This window comes from Dromiciops gliroides, chromosome 4 (genome assembly GCF_019393635.1).
Source record: "Dromiciops gliroides isolate mDroGli1 chromosome 4, mDroGli1.pri, whole genome shotgun sequence".
Lineage (NCBI taxonomy): Eukaryota > Metazoa > Chordata > Mammalia > Microbiotheria > Microbiotheriidae > Dromiciops > Dromiciops gliroides.
Genome location: NC_057864.1, coordinates 455,243,088 through 455,268,162, shown reverse-complemented (window position 1 = coordinate 455,268,162; position 25,075 = coordinate 455,243,088). Strand labels below are relative to the sequence as shown.

At 45.0% G+C, this 25,075-nt stretch overlaps 1 protein-coding gene across 2 annotated transcripts in view; it reads right to left on the bottom strand.

Annotated features, from left to right (window-relative positions):
* MMP28 (matrix metallopeptidase 28) overlaps positions 1–17,697 on the bottom strand; it is a 57,068-nt gene extending 39,371 nt beyond the window's left edge. For both annotated transcript variants that reach the window (XM_044004661.1, XM_044004659.1), the window contains exons 1-3: positions 17,392–17,697; positions 2,343–2,422; positions 1,962–2,149 (exon numbers count right to left, since the gene is read on the bottom strand). In XM_044004661.1, coding sequence (XP_043860596.1) covers positions 1,962–2,149; positions 2,343–2,422; positions 17,392–17,493 — 370 coding nt within the window. In that variant the 5' untranslated portion in view covers positions 17,494–17,697. The remainder of the gene's footprint in view (positions 1–1,961; positions 2,150–2,342; positions 2,423–17,391) is intronic.
* Positions 17,698–25,075: the final 7,378 nt, after the last annotated feature.

Below are 25,075 nucleotides of genomic sequence, written 5' to 3'. Positions count from 1 at the left end.
CAGCGATCTGGAAAATCCCTATAACATTTTTTGACCCTCCCTTTGATGTAAGAGGCAAAAAAGGGGTTAACAGAAAAACCTAAGACCCAAGCTCTAATTCAGATATGAGCTCTAAGAGGGATTCAGACCCCAGCTAATGGATAATTTACAAGTTGGGAAGCTAGGTTCTCTTACCCGCAGAAATCAGTACCCATAACGGGGACATAAAGGGGCAGGTCATACAACAATGAGACACAAGACAGGGTATAGAAATTCTAATGAAAAATGAAGATGTTTTGAAACTAAGCATGGGAATCAGAAAGAGACATGCGCAGAAAAGGCCAAATTTGTCCCCAGATTCACCTTATGACGGGTAAACCCCCAAAACACATCTCCACAGAAAAAGGTACCTGCCTCAGGGGTTGGTTTAGGACCCCAGGAACTCCAAATTAGGATAGGCCCGCCCCTGTACCTCCCCAAGGTGGAGAATATTATAATGAGACTGATAATCAATTTATCCACACTATAAATATAGCTTTCTTTCCTTTCCCTATTTGAGAGATAACTTTCCACTTTTCTGGTTCTCTCCCTATGTTCACTTACAGTATTGCAATAAAACTTGGGAAACTGATTCACTGAGTCTTGTAATTCTTTTGGGATGACTCACGATCAATTTGACCCCAAATTCCAGCCCACATCACCTTCACACCACAGAAGTCTGATTTTTAAAAAAATTTCTTTTATAGGGTGTTTTCTGCACCTTATTGTAAAATTTGGGTTGAGTATTTGGTTACAGGCTCTGTGTCATCTGCTGGGTTTTGCTTGTTGTTTGTGGCTTTCGAAAAACTCCCTAAAAATTTCCATTTAATTTCTTATGTCTACCTGGGATATATCGAAACCATGATGAGGAATGTCCGATGTGGAAGGGATAACTGTACCATGTCGTCAGATTATATCGTATCATATATAATTTAGGGCTGAAAGCGACCTTCGGGACCATTTAGTTTCTGGTCCAAGCCCTTCATTTTGCAGATGAGGGAACTTAAGCCCACCTAAGTAATATGACTTGTCATTTGAGGTCATCTAGTCCAACACCCCTCCCCCTCATTTTTGTATATAAGGAAACTGAGGTCTAGAGATATGAAATAACATGTCTGAGGTTCCACAGGATTCGAACCCAAGTGCTTTGACTCCAAGTTCCACCATCTTGTTACTATACTTTGCTACTTCAGACTATGGTTAGGTTTTTTTGCTTTTGTTGTTGTTGTTTTAGGCAATGGGAGTTGTGACTTTTCCAGGGTCTCATAGCTAGTAAGTGTCTGAGGTCTCATTTGAACTCAGGTCCTCCTGACTCCAGGGCCCGTATTCTATCCACTACACTACCTAGCTGCCCGGTAACATGACTTGTCCAAGGTCACTGAGCCAGGATTCAGATCCAGTTCCTCTGACTCTTTTCACCAGCTCTTTTTCAGCAGCACAGCGTTTCTCCTCTCTGCGTGACACCCCATGAGGGAGGGATTGAGGGTGGAGTCTAACTTTGGACTTTGAAGACTGTGTGTGGGAACTGGGAGACAGCTGGTGGGACAACAAGCTGGGTTCCCCAGGCAGGATCAATGATGCAGGTGGGTGGTCCTCAGCTTTTACTCCTGCTGCATTCAAGGTGGAATGGGTTGCGGGAGAGAAGGCTGGGAACTTCGGCTTCTCTCCTCAGAGTAGGCTGGTCCCTGGTTCTGACTTGGCCCCTGACATTCCCTATTAACTCTCTAGTTGTCCCTGCTGGTCTGAGCTCCGAGAGCAGAAAGGCCACCCAGGAAGCATCCCCCTGAGGTGGGGAGGGGGAGGCAGATGCTGCTCCATAGCGGATTAGACGTACCTTCCTACTGGGGGGATGCGGGGAGACCCAGTCCCTTCAGCGCTCCTGAAGGGCTGTGAGGACAGCAGCAATGGGAGGAGGGGAGGGGAGGAGGAGGAGGAGGACTCACTTCGCTGCACGAAGCGTTTCTTGAGCCTCATCTTGGCTCGGCGTCCAGCAAATAGGGAACTGAGCCTCTCAGTCCAAGCTGAATGGTTTTCCGTGTCACCCACCCCACACCGAGGCAGGGTCATTTGGCGCATCGTGGCGGTGTCCAGCAGCCCACTGATTGGCAGGTGGGACAACCACTGGAACTCCCTAGAGGGAAGAATTATAATAGTTGAGCAGGGAAGAGAGGCAACAGGGACAAGCGCCCTAGGGACGGGCGAAGGGAGCAACACGCATGTCCTCACTTCCTGGGGCTGCCGTGAACAAATCTAACTCCCAGGGCCCCCCACTCCTCAACAGTCCTCCAATCTCCTACCTCTGTCCTGTGCCAACCACATCTTACCTTATGGCATCCGTGAGCTGGGTGGAGCTGGAAGCTTCCGGGGCGTGCTCACGGAGGTACCCGTACTTCTCCAAGAACACCTGGGAAGGGCCGGAGGCCGGGCAGACAAAGCAAAGTGAGTTACTATTCACCCATCCCTCCCCTGCCGCCCCGAGGCATTAAGATATCACTGAAGAGTTCATAACTTTCTAAGTTGTTTATAGTCTTGGAAAGGAGCTTTTGCACCCTTCCCATCCACTTCCTTTTAAAATCCTATTTTATTTTTTAATTTTAAAAATTCTATTTAAACATTTTTTAAATTTCATTTTGAATTTTAAAAATTATCTTATTTTCAGTTCTGAATTCTCACCCTTCTGCCTCCCCCTTTCCTACCATTAAGCAAGAAAAACAAAACCTTATAAACATTTATAGAGGAGCAAAATTAATTTTCACATTAGCCATGTCCAAATAAATATATGCTTCAATCTGTACTTTGAAGCCCTCCTTTCTCTGTCTTGAGGTCTCATCCACTTCCCTTTCAGGCTTTTACATCCATTTCTTTCTTGTGATTCACTCAAATTGTTCCAGAAACTTCACCTCTTTCCACAAGGTTTGGGGGCAGAAAAACAACTTTTATTTTCAATTAAAAAAGATATATAATTTCTTTCCCTCTCATTTTCCCCTGCCAATTGGAAGAAACAAAACAACACAAAAGAAAAAAACAAACCTTTGTTCCTGGAAGCCTTTTCTCCTCTCCTACCACTAATTCCATCTCTCAATTATTATCTGCATTTGGCCTTTCTCCACCAGCAGTTCACTTGATATTGATCCATATTTGACGTCAATCTCAGGGGCAGCTAGGTGGCGCAGTGGATAGAGCACTGGCCCTGGAGTCAGGAGTACCTGAGTTCAAGGCCGGCCTCAGACACTTAACACTTACTAGCTGTGTGACCCTGGGCAAGTCACTTAACCCCAATTGCCTCACTAAAAAAAAAAAAAAAGATAATGACATCAATATCAGACTGGCTCTCTATAGGCACTCCAAGAGTTAGAAATACTACACCTGCAAATACCTGACATATGTGCAAAGATGATCACTTTGCAGGCAACTCACTCCTGACTCCATCCCACCTCTGCCTGGAGGTTGTTCCTCCACCTCCCTCTCATTGTGGCTCAACACCAAGCATATTGAGCCAGTGTCATCACTGGGTAGCCACCTTAAGGAACTGTCTGATCCAAAATTAAAATTGTCCGTATCAGTGGGTATGTGTTGGTGCTGCGGTTCTCAACTGTGTGTGTGTATTCAGGAAAGTTTTTTTTCAACAACAATGGGAAAAAAGTTGTGAACTCCCAGAGAATTTTAATATACTACTCATAATATTCTTCAATTATTTAAGGCATCATTAAAGAATTTTGAGTGTGAACCCTACTGGGGTTCAGAATATTTGGGAACTACTAAATGGGAACTCCTCCATGGAAATCACCGGCCTGAGAAACTCCCACCCGGCCCACTTCTCCCAATATTATTGGTGACTGCTTCACCCAGATGACTATTTCAGGAAAGCCCCAGCCACCGTGTTTGACTAAACTCCCTTCTCTCCAGCCATCTCCCCCAGTCTCCCCATTTGACTAGTTGCCACACACATCAGTCAGTTGGCCTACAAATACATTAATGCTAACTAATGTGCATTGGGAATACAAAGAAAGGCAAAACTATGGTGGTTCTTGCCACTCAATGAGTTTGTGTTCTAATGGAGGAGACCACTGGTAAACAATTACAGTCTGGATGTTTTCATCTGATTCAATTCAGCAAACATTTAATAAGGACCAGGCACTGTGCTAAGTGCTGGGATTACAAAAAGAGGCAAAATGTCCCTCCCCTCAAGAAACTTACAATCTAATGGGGAAGATAACATGCAAACATATACATATATACATACACACACACACACACACACACATATATATATACATACATACACTTACGCACACAGGATAAGGAGGGAATGATTAACAGAGGGAAGGCCTAGAGTTAAGAGTGGTTGGACAAAGATTCTCATAGTCTGTGGGATTAATATGTACAGAATTGGTGTAGTGGAAGACAGCTAAGTGGCAGTGGATAGAGTACAGGGTCTGGAGTCAATAAGATTCCTCTTCCTGAGTTCAGATCTGGCCTCAGACACTTCCTAACTGTGTGATACTGGGCAAATCACTTTACCCTGCTTGCCTCAGTTTCCTCATCTGTAAAATGAGCTGAGAAGAAAATGGCAAACCACTCCAGTATCTTGGCTAAGAAAACCCCAAAGTTGGGTTGGACCCAACTGAAAATGGCGTGGTGGATAGAAATCTCAGAGGGAAGGTACTAGGTGTAGAGGGAGACAGGAAAAGGCCCATTGAAGAAAGTAGGATTTGGATTGTCTTGAAGGAGGCCAAAGAAGGGAGGTGGTGGAGGTGAGGAAGGAGAACAATGCAGGTATGAGAGAGATGAGTTCAAGGAAGCATGGGTTTGAGAACCAGCAAGAAGCCTGTATCACTGAATCACAGAATATATGGAAAGAAGTAAAATGTAAAAGTTGGAAAGAGGCCAAGTTGTCAAGGGCTTTAAAAGCCAAACTGATTATTTTTATTTGATCCTGGGATTATCTTTCCTACATTCTACTTTTTTCAGGGAGTTCACTTCTTGGGTAAGGTTTTCTATCATTGTTTTGTTTTGTTTTTTGCGGGGCAATGAGGGTTAAGTGCCCAGGGTCGCACAGCTACTAAGTGTCAATTGTCAGAGGCCGGATTTGAACTCAGGTCCTCCTAAATCCAGGGCCAGTGCTTTATCCACTGCGCCACCTAGCTGCCCCCTTTCTATCATCTGTTTTAAGGTATTTGTGCTTGCCTTAGAGTTTTTTTCCTCCTGAACTCAATTATTCTACAGTTTTTATCTCTTGCTTCATTTCTTCCTGGTAATTCTGGTTATAACTGTCTGTAACTGGCTTACCTGAGCTCATGCTGCCTTCCCGGATGCAGTCCCTCCATGAATCTCTACTGGCTTCTGGCCATCTCTCAACTCCATGGAGGAATTTACTTGAATCTTTTTGAATTTAATTTATTTTTTCCCCTTTGTCTCTGTTTTATTTTATTATTTTATTTAATTTTATTATTTTTATATAACAAAAGGCTACTTTTATTAAGAGAACTGAGGATCTCAGTCTAATAGCAGAAACCAACAATTTGGGGAAGACACCATCCAGCTTGGAGGTTAGTAGGCAAAGCTCCTTGATAAAGTTAGATTTTTGTTTGTTTAGTTTTGGGTTTTTTTGCAGGGCAATGAGGGTTAAGTGACTTGCCCAGGGTCACACAGCTAGTAAGTATGTCAAGTGTCTGAGGCCAGATCTGAATCCCCCTTATCTCTACTTCTAGTTGTTGGGGCAGGGTGCGGGGCTACTCTCTTCATCTGGGTCTACCTCTTGGGCTTCTCTTAATCTACAATATGTTTTTGAACATGGTTTTTGGTATTTCCCTCTGTTTACTCATATTTCCAGTCTAAGCTGTTGGGGATGGGGAGGTGGGGCTTGGGCCAACTCCCTGAGGCACTCTTGGATGGGTGGGGTAGGGCTTGCTTGATCCTCTGTGGCTGGGATGATACTTGTCATTGTTGATCTCCATGGAGTGCCTGTATTGGACTCCTGCTCTCTAATCCTGGCTTCTGCCTCAGTCTCCCAGTAGTCTACCACAGCTTCAGGTGTCTGTCAGCCTCTGTCTTCTAGTACAATCTCTAGCTGGGAGGTGGGTCTATCCTTTGCCTTGGTCCTGGCAGGTTCCGGTAGGATATGAGAAATCCAGCTGGTTTCAGGCCTCCTGTTCACCACCACCAGATCTAATTGAGCTGAGCAATGGGCCTAGAGTCAGGAAGACTCATCTTCCTGTGTTCAAATCTGGCCTCAGACACTTACTATCTGTGTGACCCTGGGCAAGTCACTTAACCCTGTCTACCTCAGTTTCCTCATCTGTCAAATGAGCTGGAGAAGGCAATGGCAAACCACTCCGGTATCTCTGCCAAGAAAACCCCAAATGGGGTCACAAAGGGTTGGACTCAGCAACAACAAAGCTGTGCTGCTGGTCTCTCTCTCCCTTATAGTAATCTACAGGGGCTAATTCTATTGCTGCTTCTGTTCTGATAAATCACAGTCAGAGTCTGGTAATCCCTGATTACCAGAGATTTCAATCATTTGGGGGGTCGTTGCTTCCAGGCTGGCTTGCTTGCTGGCTGGCTTAGGTCCCTGGAGCAGTTTTTCACCTGCCTTTGGATGGCTTACTGGAGCTCACACTAGCTTCCCTTGGGGAGCTGCCCCAAGTCAGCTCTGCTCCATTCCAGCTGGTTTACCCGAGTTTGCCCTGGCTTCCTGGGTGTGGCCCCTGGCCCCACCTTGGCAGCATTGGAGTTAATCCAAGCTTGTGCTGACTTCCCCAGTGGGTCTCTCTTCTGCTTCAGTGCCTGGTTTACCTGTTCATACTGGCTTCCCTGATGCATCCCTTCACTCCCTTCTGCTGGTTTCTGGCCATTGACTCTGGAGGAACTCGATTTAGCATCTTTCTGATTGTCTTCATCAGTGGCCTTTTGGGGGACTTTTCAGATATTGGCTAGGGTTTATGTGGGAGACCTGGGCTTCCTTTTGACCTCTCAGGTCACCATCTTAACTGTAATTCTTTTCCATTTCTTGCTAATCAGCAGTTGTTTTGCTGTTTCAGTCATGTCCAACTCTTCTCAACCCCATTTGGGGTTTCCTTGGCAAAGACACTGGAATGGTTTGCCATTTTCTTTTCCAGCTCATTTGGCATATAAGGAAACTGAGGCACACCGGGTTAAATGACTTGTACAGGGTCACACAGTTGGTAAATGTCTGAGGCCAAATTTGAACTCAGGAAGATGAATCCAGCCCAGCAGTCTACTCACTGAGCTATCTACCTGCCCACGAATCAGCGCAAAACAATCTTTCTTCCTCTTTGTTCCATTTTGAGTCAAAACTGACCCCTACTCGGCAGCTAGATGGCGCAGTGGATAGAGCACTGGCCCTGGAGTCAGGAGTACCTGAGTTCAAACCTGGCCTCAGAAACTTAACACTTACTAGCTGTGTGACCCTGGGCAAGTCACTTAACCCCAATTGCCTCACTAAAAAAACAAAAAAAACAAAAAAACCTGACCCCTACTCATTGCTGATAAATATATTCATGATTGTGATGATGATGACAGCTAGCATTTACATAGAATCTTAAGGGTTGCAACGCACTTTACAGTTATTACTTCACTTTGTCCTCACAACAACCCCGGAAGGTAGGGGCTAGTGTTGTGCCCATTTAATAGACAAGCAAACTGACAGACTTCTACCAGATTAAAAACCTCCCTCCAAAGCCTCTGAAAGTGCTCCACTTTCCCTTAAGATCCTTCCCCGATGGCTCTGTCTACCTCTTCACACACCTTTAAATTAACCAAGTTTTTCTCAGGCACTAGCATCCAAGATAAATAGATGACTATTTCTTATTATGTTTTGTTGTTTGTTCAACAACTGGGGTCATGGGAGATCTGGGTTTGAACCCCATCTCTGACACTTATTAGATGTGTGGCTGTGGGTAAATCCCTTAAACTCTCATCCTTGGTTTCATCATCTGCAAAGAAGATATATCATTTCATAGAGCTGTTGTGAGGACCAAATGAGCAAATAAATAAACATTGTTTTGCAAACCTTTAAGCACTATGCAAGTATCTGTTCTTAAGATTACTGGGATTTTTTTTTTCATTGCAAATACTTAGTATTTCAGAAACATTATGAGCTGAATAGTCATTTGAGGATTAGATAGTTTGTCAATAATCAAAATAGTATTGTTTTATGGGAGAAATGCCATCTAAATTAGTTTAACATAGTTAAATTAGTTAAACTTAGATTGTCGGCTCCTTGAGGGCAGGGACTGTCTTTTTCATATATTTTATCCCTGGCACTTAACATAGTGCCTGCACATAGTAGGTGATCAATATATGTTTAGGGCAGCTAGGTGGTTCAGTGGATAGAGTGAGTTAAAATCCAGCCTTAGAAACTAGATGTGTAAACTTATCTGCCTCAGTTTCCTCATCTGTCAAATGAGCTGGAGAAATGGCAAACTACTTTGCCAAGAAAAACTCAAATGGGGTCATGAAGAGTTGGACATGACTGAACAACAACAACAACAAATAACTGTTTATTGACTGACTTACAATTTTACTATTGGAACATAATGGTTTGCCTAATTGGGACTTCATGATTATACAAAGGGCATGTTTTATTTGTTTGTCCCTCTATCTATCCAAATCAGTATGTCTGGCCTCTTTCCATAGGTGTCTGAACCTCTTCCTGACTCTTTCTACAGGATACTCCCAGACCCACGCCCAAACCCACATCCACACACCTTGGGTGTGTGTGGCATGGGATAGTTTGTTTTCTGAAGGAAACAGGCAGCCTCTCCTTTTGGGTTAAGAAGCTTATGATCTGCAGATCGCCTGAGTAAGTAGGGAGAGGTTGGGCCAAGACTTTGCTGCACCTTATCCCCCTGCCTCTCCCTGTCCACTCTTCCTGACTCCAGTTCCTGGAACTTTTAAGCCTCGGGTTAGGGAAGAGGAGGGGGGCGGGGAGCTCACTAGCTCCTGCTTCTTCATTTCCCTAGGCATCCCTGTGCCTGGTACCAATGGCATCAGGATCTTAGGGCATGGAGGGAGCCTGTGTGGAAGGTTGAAGATATATATGTATGGTATGCATGGGGGTGGAAGGTTTATGTTATCTAATGTCAACTGACCCTCAGATTACAAAAAGGCAATCCTCCTTCTCACTCATAGATTCTCTACGCCAACTCACCACAACAGGTGTTCCAAATTTTGCTTTTTCTTAAGCTTTCCATACTACCCCTTCCTCATCCTCTCAGCTGAGGACCATGCCTCATGCTTCCTCCACATTCTTCTCCCCATCTCATCTCACTCTATCTTTTCCACCATCACTTCACTATCTCCTCCTTTTTTTTTTTTAAGTGAGGCAATTGGGGTTAAGTGACTTGCCCAGGGTCACACAGCTAGTAAGTGTTAAGTGTCTGAGACCGGATTCGAACTCAGATACTCCTGACTCCAGGGCCAGTGCTCTATCCCCTGTGCCCCCTAGCTGCCCCTCATCCTTTACTCTTGCCTCTGATGAAGAGATATATCTCTTTTTGTGAAGAACAACCCCTCAACGTGAGCCAGGATCCCCTCCTCTCCCATCCTTTCCAGCAGATTGCCCCTGTTACCACTTCCACTTGCTCTCCAGTCTATCTTCAATCTCCTTCTAGTTCCTGGTTTTTCCCCTGCTGCTTACAAACATATTCATGTCTCTCGCATCTTTAAAAAATCTTCCCTAGCAATGAGCGCCACCACCCCTTCTCGATCTCTCCCTTCATCCTTCCTCTTTTCCATTAAACTCCTTGAAAAAGCTATCTACACTCAATTTCCTCTCCTCTAACTCGTCTAAACAAACCTTGTGCAATTTGGCTTCTAGTCTCATCATTAAACTGAAACTGCCCCCTCCAAAGTGACGAATGATGTTATAATTGCCTAATCAAGCCACATCCTTCCTGACCTCTCTACTGCTTTTCAGTTGTGTCCGTCTCTGCATGATCCCGTTTGGGATTTTCTTGGCAAAGATCCTGGAGTTTCCTTTTCCGGCAAATGAGGCAAGATGAGGAAAATGAGGCAAACAGGGTTGAGTGACTTGCCCAGGGTCACACAGCTAGGAAATGTCTGAGGCCAGATTTTAACTCAGGAAGATGAGTCTTCCTGACTCTATCCACTGTACCACCTAGCTGCCACTAAAGTGCTATCTAAATACTAGCTAGTATTATTATATTGGTATTATCATCGCTGAAACTTCACACATCCTCTGCTTACTGGACACTGACTAGGTCCTTTCACTTCAGACACTGTTTCTCCTCCTCCCCTTCGTCCCAGTTCCATTGTTTCTTCTGGGAACTTTCTTGCAAAGGCTCTTAATGTATATAGAACAAACTGGTGGCATATGCCCCTAAGGTGACTCAACCAGGTCTGGCCTAGGCATGTACCAACCATAGCTAACTTACTTTGCTAAAGGCTGGGCACTCAGGGGCAGGGATGGGCAGACTCCTTCCCTGTGGCCATGACTCCAAGTGACCCTAATGGTGGCCACAGTGTCTGGGGGTGGAATGAATATCCTCCCCTCCTCCTAAGGCCCCAGGGGACTGGGAAGTCAGGATTCCTAAGTTCCGTTTCTGAATGTGTGCTAACTTGTCACAGTAGGTAGGGCTGGTGAGCTCCTTCTATTTTGTCTCTTAGGAAAGCAGAAATTCTGCTCCTCAATGGGTGGGCAAAAGCAAGGCTTGGGGGAATTAATTCTGGGCTAGAAAGTCAAGAGGTTACAGGATCATATGTATGTATGTATGTATTGGTGAGGCAATTGAGGTTAAGTGACTTGCTCAGGGTCACACAGCTAGTAAGTGTCAAGTGTCTGAGGCCGGATTTGAACTCAGGTCCTCCTGACTCCAGAACCAGTGCTCTATCCACTGGGACACCTAGCTGCCCCAGATTACAGGATCCTAGATCCACAGCTGGCAGGGACTGAGAGACCATTTAGTATAACTCTCCCTTGTTTCACAGAGGAGAATGAAGCTCAGGGAGAAAGAACCAACCCAAGGTCACAAAGAGAATAAGCAAGAGTTGTTATTTGACTCCAGGTCCTATTGACTCCAAATATGTTCACTTTATTGCCTCTTGGTCGTCTGTGGTTTTAGTCCTGGAACTGGGGTTGGGGGTTAGAGTCAGTGTCAGGGTCAGAGGTGGAATTAGAGTCGAAAGGACTGGGCATGTCAATGGCAAGGAGATATATGTGATAAGAAATATTTTCTTTCTTTCTCTCCAAATGCACTTTAAATATAGATAATTACAAGTGGCTATTGTTGTTTTACCTTGAAATGAAAAGGAAATCATCCTACTATCAATTGACATAGCTTGGTCCTTCAAGATATTCTTAAATCCTTGTCCTTTTATTAAGCGCTAAAGTGTACTGGGCCCTGGGGATGCGGGAAGGGAAGGGAAGGGAAGGGAAGGGAAGGGAAGGGAAGGGAGGGGAAGGGAGGGGAGGAAAAGAAAAAGAAAAAAAAGAAAAAAGAAACAATTCCTGCCCTCAAGGAGCCTATTTTCTCTGGGGAGAAGCAACATGTATGTATGTACCTACCTATCTATCTGTCATTTAACATCCATCTATACCTACCCATCATTTACTATCTTTCAACATTTAATGTCTATCTATCCATCATTTAACATCCATCCATCTATCTAGCCATCACATACTATCTATCATTTACTATTTATCTATCTTTCAACATTATATATATATATCTTTCCATCATTTAACATCTATCTATCTATATCTATCTATTTATACATCCATCCATCATTTATCTTTCCATGTCATCTAACATCCATATCTATCATCCATCTATCTGTCTATGTATTTATCATCTACTTATCCATCTATGTATCTTTCTATCTACAAAATAGAAATAAAACAAATGAAATTAACTTTGGGAGAGAGAGCACTCACAGCTGGGGAGGGAGCAGTATAAGCTTCATGGACAAAGTGGTGACTGAGCAGAATTTTGAAACGAACAAGGGAAAACATTGTTCTAGTGTTGAGCAACTGTCACTTAACCTCTCTCTCTGCCCTCAACTGCCCTCTCTATAAAATGAGTCTAATAAAACCAGTCCTCCTTCCCTCACAAGGGATGTTGTGAAGAATAAATGAGGGATGTTTTAGAAAAAGGTTGACAGGGCTCTACTAAAGCAAAGAATTACCACTTGTAGACAGTGTGTCCCCAAAGTCTTACTACAGATTAAAAAAAAAAAGAAGCTATTAATTAGCTAATTAATAAGCTAAATCTGCACTAAGACTTTTGGGACTCCCTATGTATAATTGCTAATACTTCGCTTTATTAGATTCCTACTACAGGGCAAATGTCTTCAAGTTTGAAGCTTAAGGCTTCAATAGCTTGAAACTGCACTAAGATTTTTGCACCACCTTGTATCTAGGTATATGCATGTGTATTTATATATGCATATATGTATACATATACACATATATTTAACCAGACCCATGATTTCATCTGTGTAAGGAGTTCCCAGTATGGCAATTCCTTCTATTACTATGGATCAGCCTTTCATCTTGGAGCTTCCCTTGAAATCTTGAAGCCAGCAAGTGTCCGAGGCAAGATTTGTTTGTTTGTTTTTTGGCTTGGCAATAAGGGTTAAGTGACTTGTCCAGGGTCACATAGCTAAGATAGATAAGTGTCAAGTGTCTGAGGTCGAATTTGAACTCAGGTCTTCCTGAATCCAGGACCAGTGCTCTATCCACTGCGCCACCTAGCTGCCCCCTAGAGGCAGGATTTAAACCCAGGTCTTGCTAAATCCGGAGCTGACCTTCTTTGTAATACACAGAAAAAGAGGATTGCAGCTGATCTCACAGATTTCCACCACATAAAGCTTGTCCTTTCAGCATGTGTGTGCCAAAGCCAGTCCTGTTTCCTTGACTTCTCTTCTGTGTCATTTTAAATGCCTCTCTAATATTTCTGTCTTTCTTTGGTGGATCTATTGCTATTTCCTCTCTTCCCCCAAATTATCCCTCCCCCATAAAACCCCTTTCTAATCATCAATAAGTATAATAAAAAAAAAAACTAATCCGACCATTGGTCATATCTAGATATATCTGCATCATTCTGCATCTTCCTCTCTCTCTCTCTCTCTCTCTCTCTCTCTCTCTCTCTGTCTCTCTCTCTCTCTCCTCTCTTCCTTTCTCTTTTCTCCCTCTCCCTCTCCTTCCTTCCTTCCTTCCTTCCTTCCTTCCTTCCTTCCTTCCTTCCTTCCTTCCTTCCTTCCTTCCTTCCTTCCTTCCTTCCTTCCTTCCTTCCTTTCTTTCTTTCTTTCTTTCTTTCTTTCTTTCTTTCTTTCTTTCTTTCTTTCTTTCTTTCTTTCTTTCTCCTCCCTTTCTCCCTTCCCCTCCCTTCCTCTCCTCTCTCTTTTTCTACTTACCCCTCTCTTTCTCTCCTCTCCCCTTTTTCCTCTCTTACTCCCTTCCCCTCTCTCTCTCCTTTTCTCTCTCTCTTTCTCTCTTCCCCTCCCTGTCTCCCTTTCTCTCTCTAGAGAGAGAGAGGTGGGAGTCTCACTGAATTTTCTTCCCCTTCTTTAATATTTTGTCTTTAGGTTAAATGAACGTATTTCACATATTCCCTTCTGTAGGCTAGAGAACTGATCAGGTTGTACTAAAGTCATTCCATGATTTTCCTCATTTCATTCCTGAATGTGGGGCTCCAGAACTGGACACTGCACTAAGGCTACCCCCAAGGCTGGTCACAGAGGGAAAAGGAGTATGGACATTCTCCCTGTATCCAGTTCCTGGCCCCTGCTATCCTCGGCTCCCTAACACCCTGACCACTCTTTTACCAATTCACATCTAGTTTAGGGTCCTGTAGGGTCCCTAGATCATTTTCTACTTATGACCATGATTCACCATGCATCCATGAGTCACCAATGATCAGACAATGGGAACAGCTTCCACAACTTTATTTCTGACTCACAGTAAGTAAGCCAAAGGAGGAGCTTCAGGCTATGAGAAACAGATACAGTGACTGTGGTAGCAGACTCTGAAGCTCAAAGACTCCCTGGGGAACTGGCTCTGAGTCTCCCAGCTTCCCATCAATATGTTTGGCATTGACTTGCCAATTCAGTAAGTATAGCCCCAGTCAACATTTTTAGGTCATTATAATAAATACCAATACAAATGAAATCAGACAAGTCCCCCAAAGACAGTTCTTTCTATCTGAGAGGCCCAAAGCAGTGGAAGAGAAAAGAGGTGAGGGGTGAGGAAGAAAATCTGAGAGACTTCATCTATATACTTAAATCCTTCCACTCAATGGCAGGCTGCCTTTCCTGCTAATTGCTCTTCCAAAGATCCCTGAACCTTTCCAAGTGGACAACAATGAACAGTTCAACAGAAAGTAGATTTATATGCAATAAACTTTCAGAACTCCAGCAAACCCTGCACTTTATTATTCTGTGAGAACAGGCTCAGCTCCTCAGGGACATATTCACAGGCATCAATCAACAAGCATTTCTAAGTACTAAACGTGTGTCAGTCACCATGTCCTGTGCTGGGGAGATGAAATCAAAGGTGACACAGCCCATGCCCTCAAGGAGGGCCAGAAATGGGCACATACACCGCACCCCCGACACCACAGCCACACTCAAGAGTTCTTAAGTTTTAAAAACATTTCCTGTCCACCTCAAACATCCTCCTTCCTTGTCTCCTCTACTTCCAAGAAGTCCAAAAAAACTGAAAGAAGCCCAATCTGCCTGCTATTAATGTCCAAAGCTCCCCCTTGTCTGAGGCAGTCACGAGACAGAGTAACAGAACACTGGCTTGAGGCAGAGGGGAAGGTGTGTGTGTGGGGGGTGAGGGGGTACCATAGGAGAGGGGAGGAGGTTGAGGGATGTCTCAGGATTCCTTAGCTGGGTATTCAGAGGCTCCCAGGCAGTAGGGCACAAGAGAATAAACAGGAGATTTGGTGCAAGAAGTACTGGGTTTGAGGCCCAGCACTGATACTTATTACTTATATGATATGGGATATTTCCCCGAGTCTCTGTTTTCCCATCCGTAAATGGGCTTAACACCTCTGAACCTCAGATTCTTCATCTGTAAAATGCACCCAATAGCAAGAAACAGCAGGTACCTAACACTTTCCACCTATGGGCTGTTCAAGGAACAAATGAGATAATATGTGTAAAGCAATATTAACTTTTTAGCAAATTATTATTATTAGAAGTAAATTATTGGTAGTAGTCCTGGGAACCATAAGAACAGTTCAAGGGGTGGTTACAGGACCCCAGTGCAAGGAAATATAATAACCCAGAACACTAAAAAGCAAATACCAAGATCAAGAGACCAATCTTTGGAAGGGTGTGTAAGGTGTGTGTGGGGGGGGATCCTTTATTTAATTCATTTATTCATGAACACTATAAAGGAAAAACGGAGAGGGATGAGGTCACAGGAATGACCTAGAGAGGCCTTTCCATAAACCCTCCACTGCCCTTCCCACTCCTGGACACCACAGAAAGGAAGTAGTAAGTGGATCATTTTAGGATAGGAATGAACCCCTGTGGGGATTAGTTTTGTGTCCTATGTGACTTTGTGCTGGTCATTTTCTGTCTCTGAGCCTCCCTTTCCAGCTCCCTCTGGTTTTTGTTTGTTTGTTTGTTTGGTGAGGCAATTGGGGTTAAGTGACTTGCCCAGGGTCACACAGCTAGTAAGTGTTAAGTGTCTGAGGCCGGATTTGAACTCAGGTCCTCCTGAATCCAGGGCCGGTGCTCTATACACTGCGCCACCTAGCTGCCCCTTCCTGTGTTTTTAAAATGGGAATGATTTGGCCCCATCTTTGAATGATTCTGGTTTCGTTTTGTGGGGCAATGAGGGTTAAGTGACTTGCCCAGGGTCACACAGCTAGTAAGTATCATGTGTCTGAGGTAGGTTTTGAACTCAGGTCCTCCTGAATCCAGGGCCGGTGCTTTATCCACTTCTCCAGGTAGCTGCCCCTGAATGATTGTTCGAAAAGGTAAGAGAATGTAGACATGCCTTTTTAAACATGAACTCTTGGAAAAGTGTGATAGAAACACTGCGTACTGCGGTAATAGTAAATAATGCGATGGAGAATTCCAGGCCGGGGTAGTCTCTCCACCAAAGCCGATATTAGATAACTACTAGTGCAAATGAAATCAGAGAAGTCCCCCAGAAGACAGTCCTTTCCATCTGAGAGGCCCACAGCAGTGGGGGTGGGGGTGGGGTGGGAAGAAAGGGTTGAGCATCTATCACTGAGCAGGAAAGTCCTACGAAGTGCCAGAGCTAAATGTGTTAATTTAACCCCATTAATCCTGGGTTAATCGTTTTGCCCAGGATTGCCCAACTCAGAATCCAGCTTTGAAAGCAAGTTTTGCTGACTTTAAGTCCAGCACACCACTGCTATTTCTCTAATATAAATAAGGTGTTTCTAGCAAATGTACATTAAAAATTCAAAATGTTTCCAGTACAACCTACCCGAGAGTTTTTACAGTCGCCCGTTCCTTCCCTTCCCTATCCCCAGCCGGGCTCCCTTATAAAACATCTCTGACAGGCTAGATTGTAAATTCTTTGAGGAAAAGAAGAAAGGCCTTGGAGGCAGTATTGGGTGTGAGCTCTGGCCCTAACGATGACAAATTAATGATAATTTACAGCCTCAGAGCTCTGAGTATTACACCAGGCGTGTGCTCACAACAACCCTATTAGGTAGGCAAGGTAGTTTATTATTCGTAGCTCCCACTTTACAGTTGAGAAAACTGAGCTTCAGAGAGATGAAGTGAAGGGCACAAGCGGTAAAGCTGGAACTTGGCGATCTGGTGCCCCTCTCCAGGATTTTAGCAAAGTGCCTGGAGCAGTTAAGGGTTGGACGCAACGAGTCTCCACTTTCTCCCTATTGTCTGAAGTGTTAAACTGAGCCTCGGGTTGTGAGGCAATTTGGGGTGGGGGAGGATCCATCTCTCCCAAGACTGGTTCACAGTCTCACCTCCATACAAGTTGCACGCACGCGCACACGCGCACACACACACACACACACACAGTGTGTGTGTGTGTGTGTGTGTGTGTGTGTGTGGTCCTGTCCTTGAGTCAGGCGAGACTGTTGGAAGCAGCCCCCTGTCAGATTATGCAATAGATCTTGGGGAACCTGCAAAAATGCTGTGCCCTTCGGTTCGTTGTACCCCTGTGAAGGGAGGTGGGGGTTGGGGGATGAAGTTTGGTGAGTTTGCAGCTCCTTTTTGTGGTTCTGGGGATCATCCCAGGTGGGAATCGGGGTCTGGCTAGTCCCTAGTACAAGTAACGCCTCCCCCTGCCCCCCCAGCCCCCGTCCACTATCCCCCTCCCACACACACACTCTCAGACAGAGGCACAGACAGACAGACCCGGAGGATACCGGGGTTTACCTTCGCTTCTCTCCTTAGCTCTCCTGCCCTGGGCGGGGCTCCCAATCCCGGGCCGGCCAGAAGCAGCAGGACCTGCAGTTGGATCCCGAGACTCAGGGCCATCACGCCGGCCGAGCCTTCTTTCTCTTGCCCTTTTTTGGGGGCGCGAGGCGGTGATGGAGGAGGCGGAGGCGGCTGCTGGGAGGGCTGAGCTGGACCAGCCCCCACGGAATGCCCAGAGCCGTGGGAGCTGCCCAGAGCCTGGGAGCAGCACGCGCGCAGGGACGCGAGTACCCCCTTGGGAAGTTCCCGGGAGCCGCTGGGCTGCCCCGTTGTCCGAGGGTTGCTCCGGGTGTCCGGGGGCCGCTCCGGGTGTCCGGGGGCCGCTGGGCTCCTTCAGCAGAGCCGCCGGGCTGCTCCGGCTCTGTGCGCCCCGAGTGGGCTCCTGCAGCCTTAGTTAGCTAACTGGGCTGGGACTCCGTGGGGCGGGATTAGGAGCCCAGCCCCAACCCCACCCACCCCCTTTGCTCCAGTCGGAGCTGCTGGGGGAAGGGGGGCCCTTGGGAGTTTTCCCCAGAGCAGCAGCGCCCCGCTCCGCACCACCACTGTGAATGTGGGGTCAAGTGCAGGTCTCCCTCCTCTCTCCCCTGCCCGTCACCTCTTGACTATCCAGGTTCTCTAACACGAGCATGAGCCTGGGGAGGAAGCCATGGGACGTTGGGAGGGTCACCTCAACCTCCGCCCGGCTGAGGCCCGGACTGAACTGGAGCAGCATATTCCAGATGTCCTTTCAACATCTGGGAGTTAGAGGGGAGAAAGCACCTCTGGAAAGGGGAGAGAGAAAGTGGAGAGAGTCCCCAATGCCTGATCGCTAGCTCTCAATGCAACCAGCTTTCTGCTTGTCCTCCCTCCACCCCCTACCAATCTAAAGGGATCTGGAGTGGTGGGGGTGGGCAGCAGGGTAGGTGGAAGTAGGACGTGGAAAGATCCACCACCCTTGTGTGATTGTATTAGAGATTTGCCTCAGTGTATTGACACGTGTTAGAAACAGGGTTGTAGTAATAATGTTAGGATTAAGAATAAGAATTTATATAGCACTCTAAGGTTTGTAAAGCCCTTTGCAAATATTATCCCATTTTCTCCTCCCAACCACTCTGGTTAGTACGTGCTATTATTACCCCTATTTTACATATGAGGAAACTGAGGCAGACAAAGGCAATCAGACCCTTGCACAGGCTCATAGGGATAGTAAAACCAGCTCTTCCTGAATCCAAGGGCAGGTTTCTTTCTACCACTTTCTTCTGCCTCTCTCTGTTACAGCAGCTTTGAAAGCATCCTTCCCCCTTCCATTTCTTTCTGCCCCTTTGCCATTTTTGGCCCCTATCTAAAAATAGTTATGGCTGGCACTTGCATGGTGCTTTTACAAATAAATATTATCCCATTTTACCCTCACAAGAATCTTTAGACTTAGGCGCTCTTATTCTGACCATTTTACAAATGAGAGAGACAGAGGTTAAGTGACTTGCCCAGGGTCACACAGCTAATTAATATGTGACTGAGGTGGGATTTGACCTCAGGTCTTCCTGATTCTATCTAGTATAACACACAGCTGCCTCTGTGACAGGCTAATTCATCCGCAGACTAGGTGTTCTACTTGACCTTAAGGATTTGGCTTCATGGGCTATCAGGAACAAAAAGACATACAAATGCTCCAAAGTAAACCAAGCAGCTTTGCCTCTTCTTCACAGCAGGTTTTTTGTTTGTTTGTTTTGCTTTTTTTTTTTTTTTACTAAGCCATTATACTAAATGCTCTTTTTTTTGGGGGGGGTGAGGCAATTGGGGCTGAGTGACTTGCCCAGGGTCACACAGTCACAGCAGGTTTTTGTTGGATTCTTTACCCAGATGGGGTCTCTCTGAAAATTGCCTGAGTTTTTCTGACACTCGTTCCCTGTTAATGAATTAGATTTCACAAAATCCTAGAATATTTAAGCTAGAGGGAACCATATAGATCATCTTACTAATGAGAAAGCTGTGGTCAATAAAAGGGAAATGGCTTAGCCAAGGTCACACCATCAGTTTGTGGCAGAGCCAGGACTAACCCAGGTCAACTGATTCTCAGGTCAGGGCTCTTTTCATAACCACTTTTCAGTCTGGTGGCTTCTATAAATACCACAAATGTTTGCTGTTGGGCAGCTGAGTAGTCTAAGTGATGTGCTCCGATCTCTGCAGTTAGTGGCCTGAAGAACTTATTCAGAACAGGGCCTAGCCTACCTGTTTCCCCACTGGACCGATAGTCAGACACAGACACACATGCATCCTTCCAGTTGCCCAAGGGAACAACTGTACTCATCTCTTGCATTTATCCACTCTCCACTCATACCATAACTACCCTAATTAAATGCCTCTCTGCTGCCTGGATTATTGCCCAAGCTTCTGAATTGGTCTTTCTGCTTCTAGCTTCTCCTTTTTCCAATCCAGCCTCTGCTCAGCTGCCAAAAGTATATCTAGGGGGCAGCCAGGTGGCACAGTGGATAAAGCACTGGCCCTGGATTCAGGAGGACCTGAGTTCAAATTCGGCCTCAGACACTGGACACTTATTAGCTGTATGACCCTGGGCAAGTCACTTAACCCTCACTGCCCTGCAAAAAAAAAAAAAAAAGAATAAGTCTAAATATATGATTTCCTTGTTCAGGAAACTTCAGTGGCTCCGTATTACCTTTACAATTTAGACTATTTTGTCTATTTTGTATTTAGCGTCCTTTTTGTTTCGTATTTTGAGTCTTTTACAGTCTCTCTTTCCAGATAGATGACACAATACTCCCTCTTGTGCACTCTCCCATGCAGCTATTTCTTGATTGTGACGACATTCCATCTCCTTTCTCCGTGCTTTTGCATTGGCTGTGTTCCACCCTGCACCATGCCTTCAATGTTTTTGCTACTAACAAACAACTTTTATAAATTCTAGCCCCCTTAGCTGCTTACTTCAAGTATCACATTCTTCAGGAGGTCTTTCTGTTTTCCTCTCGGTTGCTAGTGCTTTCCTTCCTAATTCCAGTTCTTCCTATTTATTTTCCATATATTTGTATGTACTTATCTCTTTGCACATTTTTTTTACCCCAGTCAAATGAAAGGTTTTTATGGGCAAAACTTTCTTTTTTGTTCTCTTTTATTTAACACTGAGCACTGTGACTACTATACAGGTATGTAATAGGTACTTAATAAATGCTTATTTATTTGAATTGCTTGAGATTGGGGTTTTCTTGCTGAGCCTGAAGATACACCCCGCTCTGCTGCATCCATTAAATGGGCACACTATAAAAAGATTCATCTTTTATGAAGTATTGGTTTAATTTCATTCATCCAACCTTAGAGGCTAGAGAGAAAGAGAATAAGTTTGGTTTTGAATGTGTTTCAGTTGAAGATGTCCACTGGACCTCCAGTTTCAGACTTTTCAGAAAGGCAGTTGGAGATGTGAGACTGGAAGCAGCAGAGAGTTTAAGGCTAGGTAGATTTGAGAATCTGTAACACAGACATACTGAATAAATCCATGGGAGCTGATGAGATCACCAGGTGGAGTGGGATAGAAAGAGAGGAGAAGAGGGCCCAGGACAGAACCCTGAGGGACATCTAGGGTTAGAGGGTGTGATCTGAAGGAGAATCCGGCAAAGGAGACAGAGGAGGAATGGTCAGAGAGGTAGGAGGGAAATCAGAAGAGCCTGGTGTCCTGAAAACCTAGACAGAAGACAGTAACAAGGAGAAGAGGGTGATTAGCACTGTCAGAGGGTCAACAGAAAAGAGGGTGATCATCAGTGCAGAGAGGGGTCAACAGAGAAAAGGCCATTGGATTTGGCAACCAAGGGATCATTAGTAATTTTGGAGAGGGCAGATTGAGTGGAATAATGAAACCAGAAGGGGCAGCTAGGTGGCACAGTGGATAGAGCACTGGCCCTGGATTCAGGAGGATCTGAGTTCAAATCCAGCCTCAGACACTTGACACTTACTAGCTGTGTGACCCTGGGCAAGTCACTTAACCCCAATTGCCTCACCAAAAAGAAAGAAAGAAACAAACAAACAAACAAATAAAAATAATGAAGCCAGAAACTGGATTATAATCTGGCTCTGGAGGGAAGCACATTGGGGAGGAATCCATAAAAAAAGCAAACATCGGGGCAGCTAGAAGGCGTAGTGGATAGAGCACTGGCCCTGGAGTCAGGAGTACCTGAGTTCAAATCTGGCCTCAGACACTTAACACTTACTAGCTGTGTGACCCTAGGCAAGTCACTTAACCCCAATTGCCTCACTTAAAAAAAAAAAAAAAAAGCAAACATCTATTCAGGAGTACTATGTCTTAGGCACCATGCTAGGTGCTTGGATATAGGAAAACAAATATATATATATATATATTTTTTTTTTCCCCCCTCGAGGCAATGAGGGTTAAGTGACTTGCCCAGGGTCACACAACTAGTAAGTGTCAAGTGTCTGAGGCCGCACTCGAATTTGGGTCCTCCTGAATCTTGGGCCAGTGCTTTATGTACCGCACCACCTAGCCGTCCCTGGAAGACAAATATTAAGAGATACATATGTCATGGGAAACAACATACATACAAACAAGCACATTATGTTGTTGTTCAGTTGACTCAGTTGTATCCGACTCTTTGTGACCCTGTTTGGGGTTTTCTTGGCAGAGATACTATGGTGGTTTGCCATTTCCTTCTCTGGTTCATTTGACAGATGAGGAAACTGAGGCAAACAGGCTGAAGTGACTTGCCCAGGGTCACACAGCCAGTCAGTGTTTGAGGACATATTTGAACTCAGGTTTTCCTGACTTCAGGCCCAGTGCCCTATCCCTTGTGCCAGCTAGCTACTCCATACGTATATAGATAGGCATATATATGTACACATACATACACGTATGTGTGTGTTTTCCATCACCTTTCTGTCAGGAAGTAGGGATAGCATACTTCATTATCAGTCCTACTGAGTCATGGTTGGTTTTTGATCAGTTATTATGTCTTTCAAAGTTGTTTGAAAGAGCGTTATTGTCCTCATTTTATATATGGGAGGTTCCTGGAGGGGAAGTGCCTAGCTTAACATTCCCTAGCTTACCAGACTTGGAGGAAGGATTTGAGAACAGGTCATCTGACTCCAAATCTACCACCTTTCCCACTATGCCCAAGATGAGATGATTGGCTCATAGGGCTATTGGAAGTTCTTAAGTAGTGGGGGGAGTGACATGATGAGATTGTTATCTGAAGGGGATGACACCAGGTATCATAAACATCCTGTTTTTCCTTTCCTTTCACTGTCCATCCCTGGCTGGCCTATTTCCACTCCGTATCCCTGTTGGCTGTTCTCCCCAGGTCTTATTACAGAGGTATGTGAAGCCAAAAAGTCAGACTTGGGGCCAACTTGCTAACTTCTGGTCAACTGAGGATGACAGCAGAGTCAGGACACGATGCCTGACTGAGGAAGAGGCTAACAGCTGGCCAGGGTCTTCTAGGAGCCAACAAACTTGATAGAAATATGAATGGGAATGGGGATGAAATGGAGGGTTGTGAATTTTTCTTCCCGGTTTTCCCATCTGAGAACATGCAGAAAATGAAGTAAGACAATCTCTAAAATCCAGTTTTTCCCTGCCTAAAATAATGAGAATTAGTTCTATTCTTTTCTCTTCCTCCTCCCCTTAGAGTATGGGAAAGGCACTGGTGGAATGACTAATAACTCAGTCATCATAATAAAATGCAGAAAAATGATAAGCTCATTTCCCTCCAGGTGATGTGTAATTTTATTTCTTCACACTTGCAAGGATTCCAAGATATTCAGGTATACAGTGTCACTACGAACAAACTGATGTTGAAAAGATGGGCATTTGTCTCACAGAGAAGCTCAGGGACACTGAAAGTACCATCTTTGCCAAATGCCACACACCTGCTCTTGCCTTCGAGTCCAATTCTGAACCCTGCTCGCTTGTTGGCATTGTCAGGGTCTAAGACACAGGGACTGATGGACCCACTCACTCATCCATGCATGGTGAACATGGGGAGGCTGCCACATACCATTAATGAAGAACCATGCTGGAGAAAGTGTCAAGGATGTTACCAGGGAGATGTGGTGCTGGAAAAGAAGGTGGACACCTCACTTACTGGGGGATAACCAATGGACGGTCCATGAGCTCCCTTGGTCCCTGCACCAGGTCAAGCTAGAGAAAGTCCTCAGCACTTTAGGTAGAAGCTCCATGGAGGATTCAAATAAACAATAGTAGGGATGGGTAAGAAGGTATGGAATGGTTGGCATCTTTGCCATTGGCCCTGATCTACTTGTTGTTCTTCATATGTACTATTCCCTCTCCCACATCTGTGTCTTTGCATAGGTGATATCCCATACCTGACATGCCCTCATTTCTCTCTCTCTCTCTCTCTCTCTCTCTCTCTCTCTCTCTCTCTTTGTGAGGCAATTGGGGTTAAGTGACTTGCCCAGGGTCACACAGCTAGTAAGTGTTAAGTATCTGAGGCCGGATTTGAACTCAGGTCCTCCTGAATCCAGGGCGGGTGCTCTAGCCACTGTGCCACCTAGCTGTCTCTCCTCATTTCTCTTAAAGGCCCAGTCCAAGAGATTCCTCTTACATGGGGGAGGAGAAGAGAATAAACATTTATTAAGCATGGACTCTGTGCCAACACTGTGCTAAACGGTTTGCCAACGTTATTTCAACAACACTGTGGTGTGAGGTAGGTGCTATTATTATTCCCAATTTACATTTGAGGAAACCGAGGCAGAGAGAGGGTTAATGACTTGCCTAAGGTCAAGTGATCATAAATAAACATTTATTAAGTGCCTACTATATTCCTGGCAGACAGTCTCTGCCCTCAAGCAGATAACATGCAAACAAATACATGTGCAATAAGCTGTATACAGGATAAATAGTAAATAATTAAGAGAAGGGAGGCACCAGAATGAAGAGGGGTTGGGGAAGGCTTCTTGTAGAAGTTGGGATTCCAGTTGGGACTTAAAGAAAGCCAGGGAGTTAAGTGGTTGGATCAGAGGAGAGAGAGCATTCCAGGCAGGGGGGAAGCCAGAGAGAACACATATCATTGAGATGGACTGTGTCTTGTTCATGGAACAGCTAGGAGGCCAGTGTCACTGGCTCCAGGAGGACCTGACAAGGGTTAAGATGTGAGAAGACTAGAAAGGCAGGAGGGGGCGAGGTTATGAAGGGCTTTGAATGCCAAAAAGAACATTTTGCATTTGCTCCTGGAGGCAATAGGGGGTCACTGGAGTTTATGGAGTAGGAAGGTGACATGACTGGACCTACATTTTAGGAAAATCATTTTAGTGCATGAATGGAGGCTGGATTGGAGAGAGACTTGAGGCAGGCATACCCTCTTCCCTTCAAGCAGGTTACTGCAATCCTCCAGGCATGAATGAATCCATGAGGGTCTGCACTAGAGTGGTGGCAGTGTCAGAAATAAGAAGGAGGCATATTTAAAATATGTTGCAAAGGTAAAATCAGCAGCCCTTAGCAATAGCTTGGCTAGGTACATATTGGGGTGGTGGTGAAGAGGTGGTGGAATTGAGAAGTAGTGAGGAGTCCAGGATGACTTCTTTTTTAGTGAGACAATTGGGGTTAAGTGACTTGCCCAGGGTCACACAGCTAGTAAACATTAAGTGTCTGAGGCCGGATTTGAACTCAGGTACTACTGACTACAGG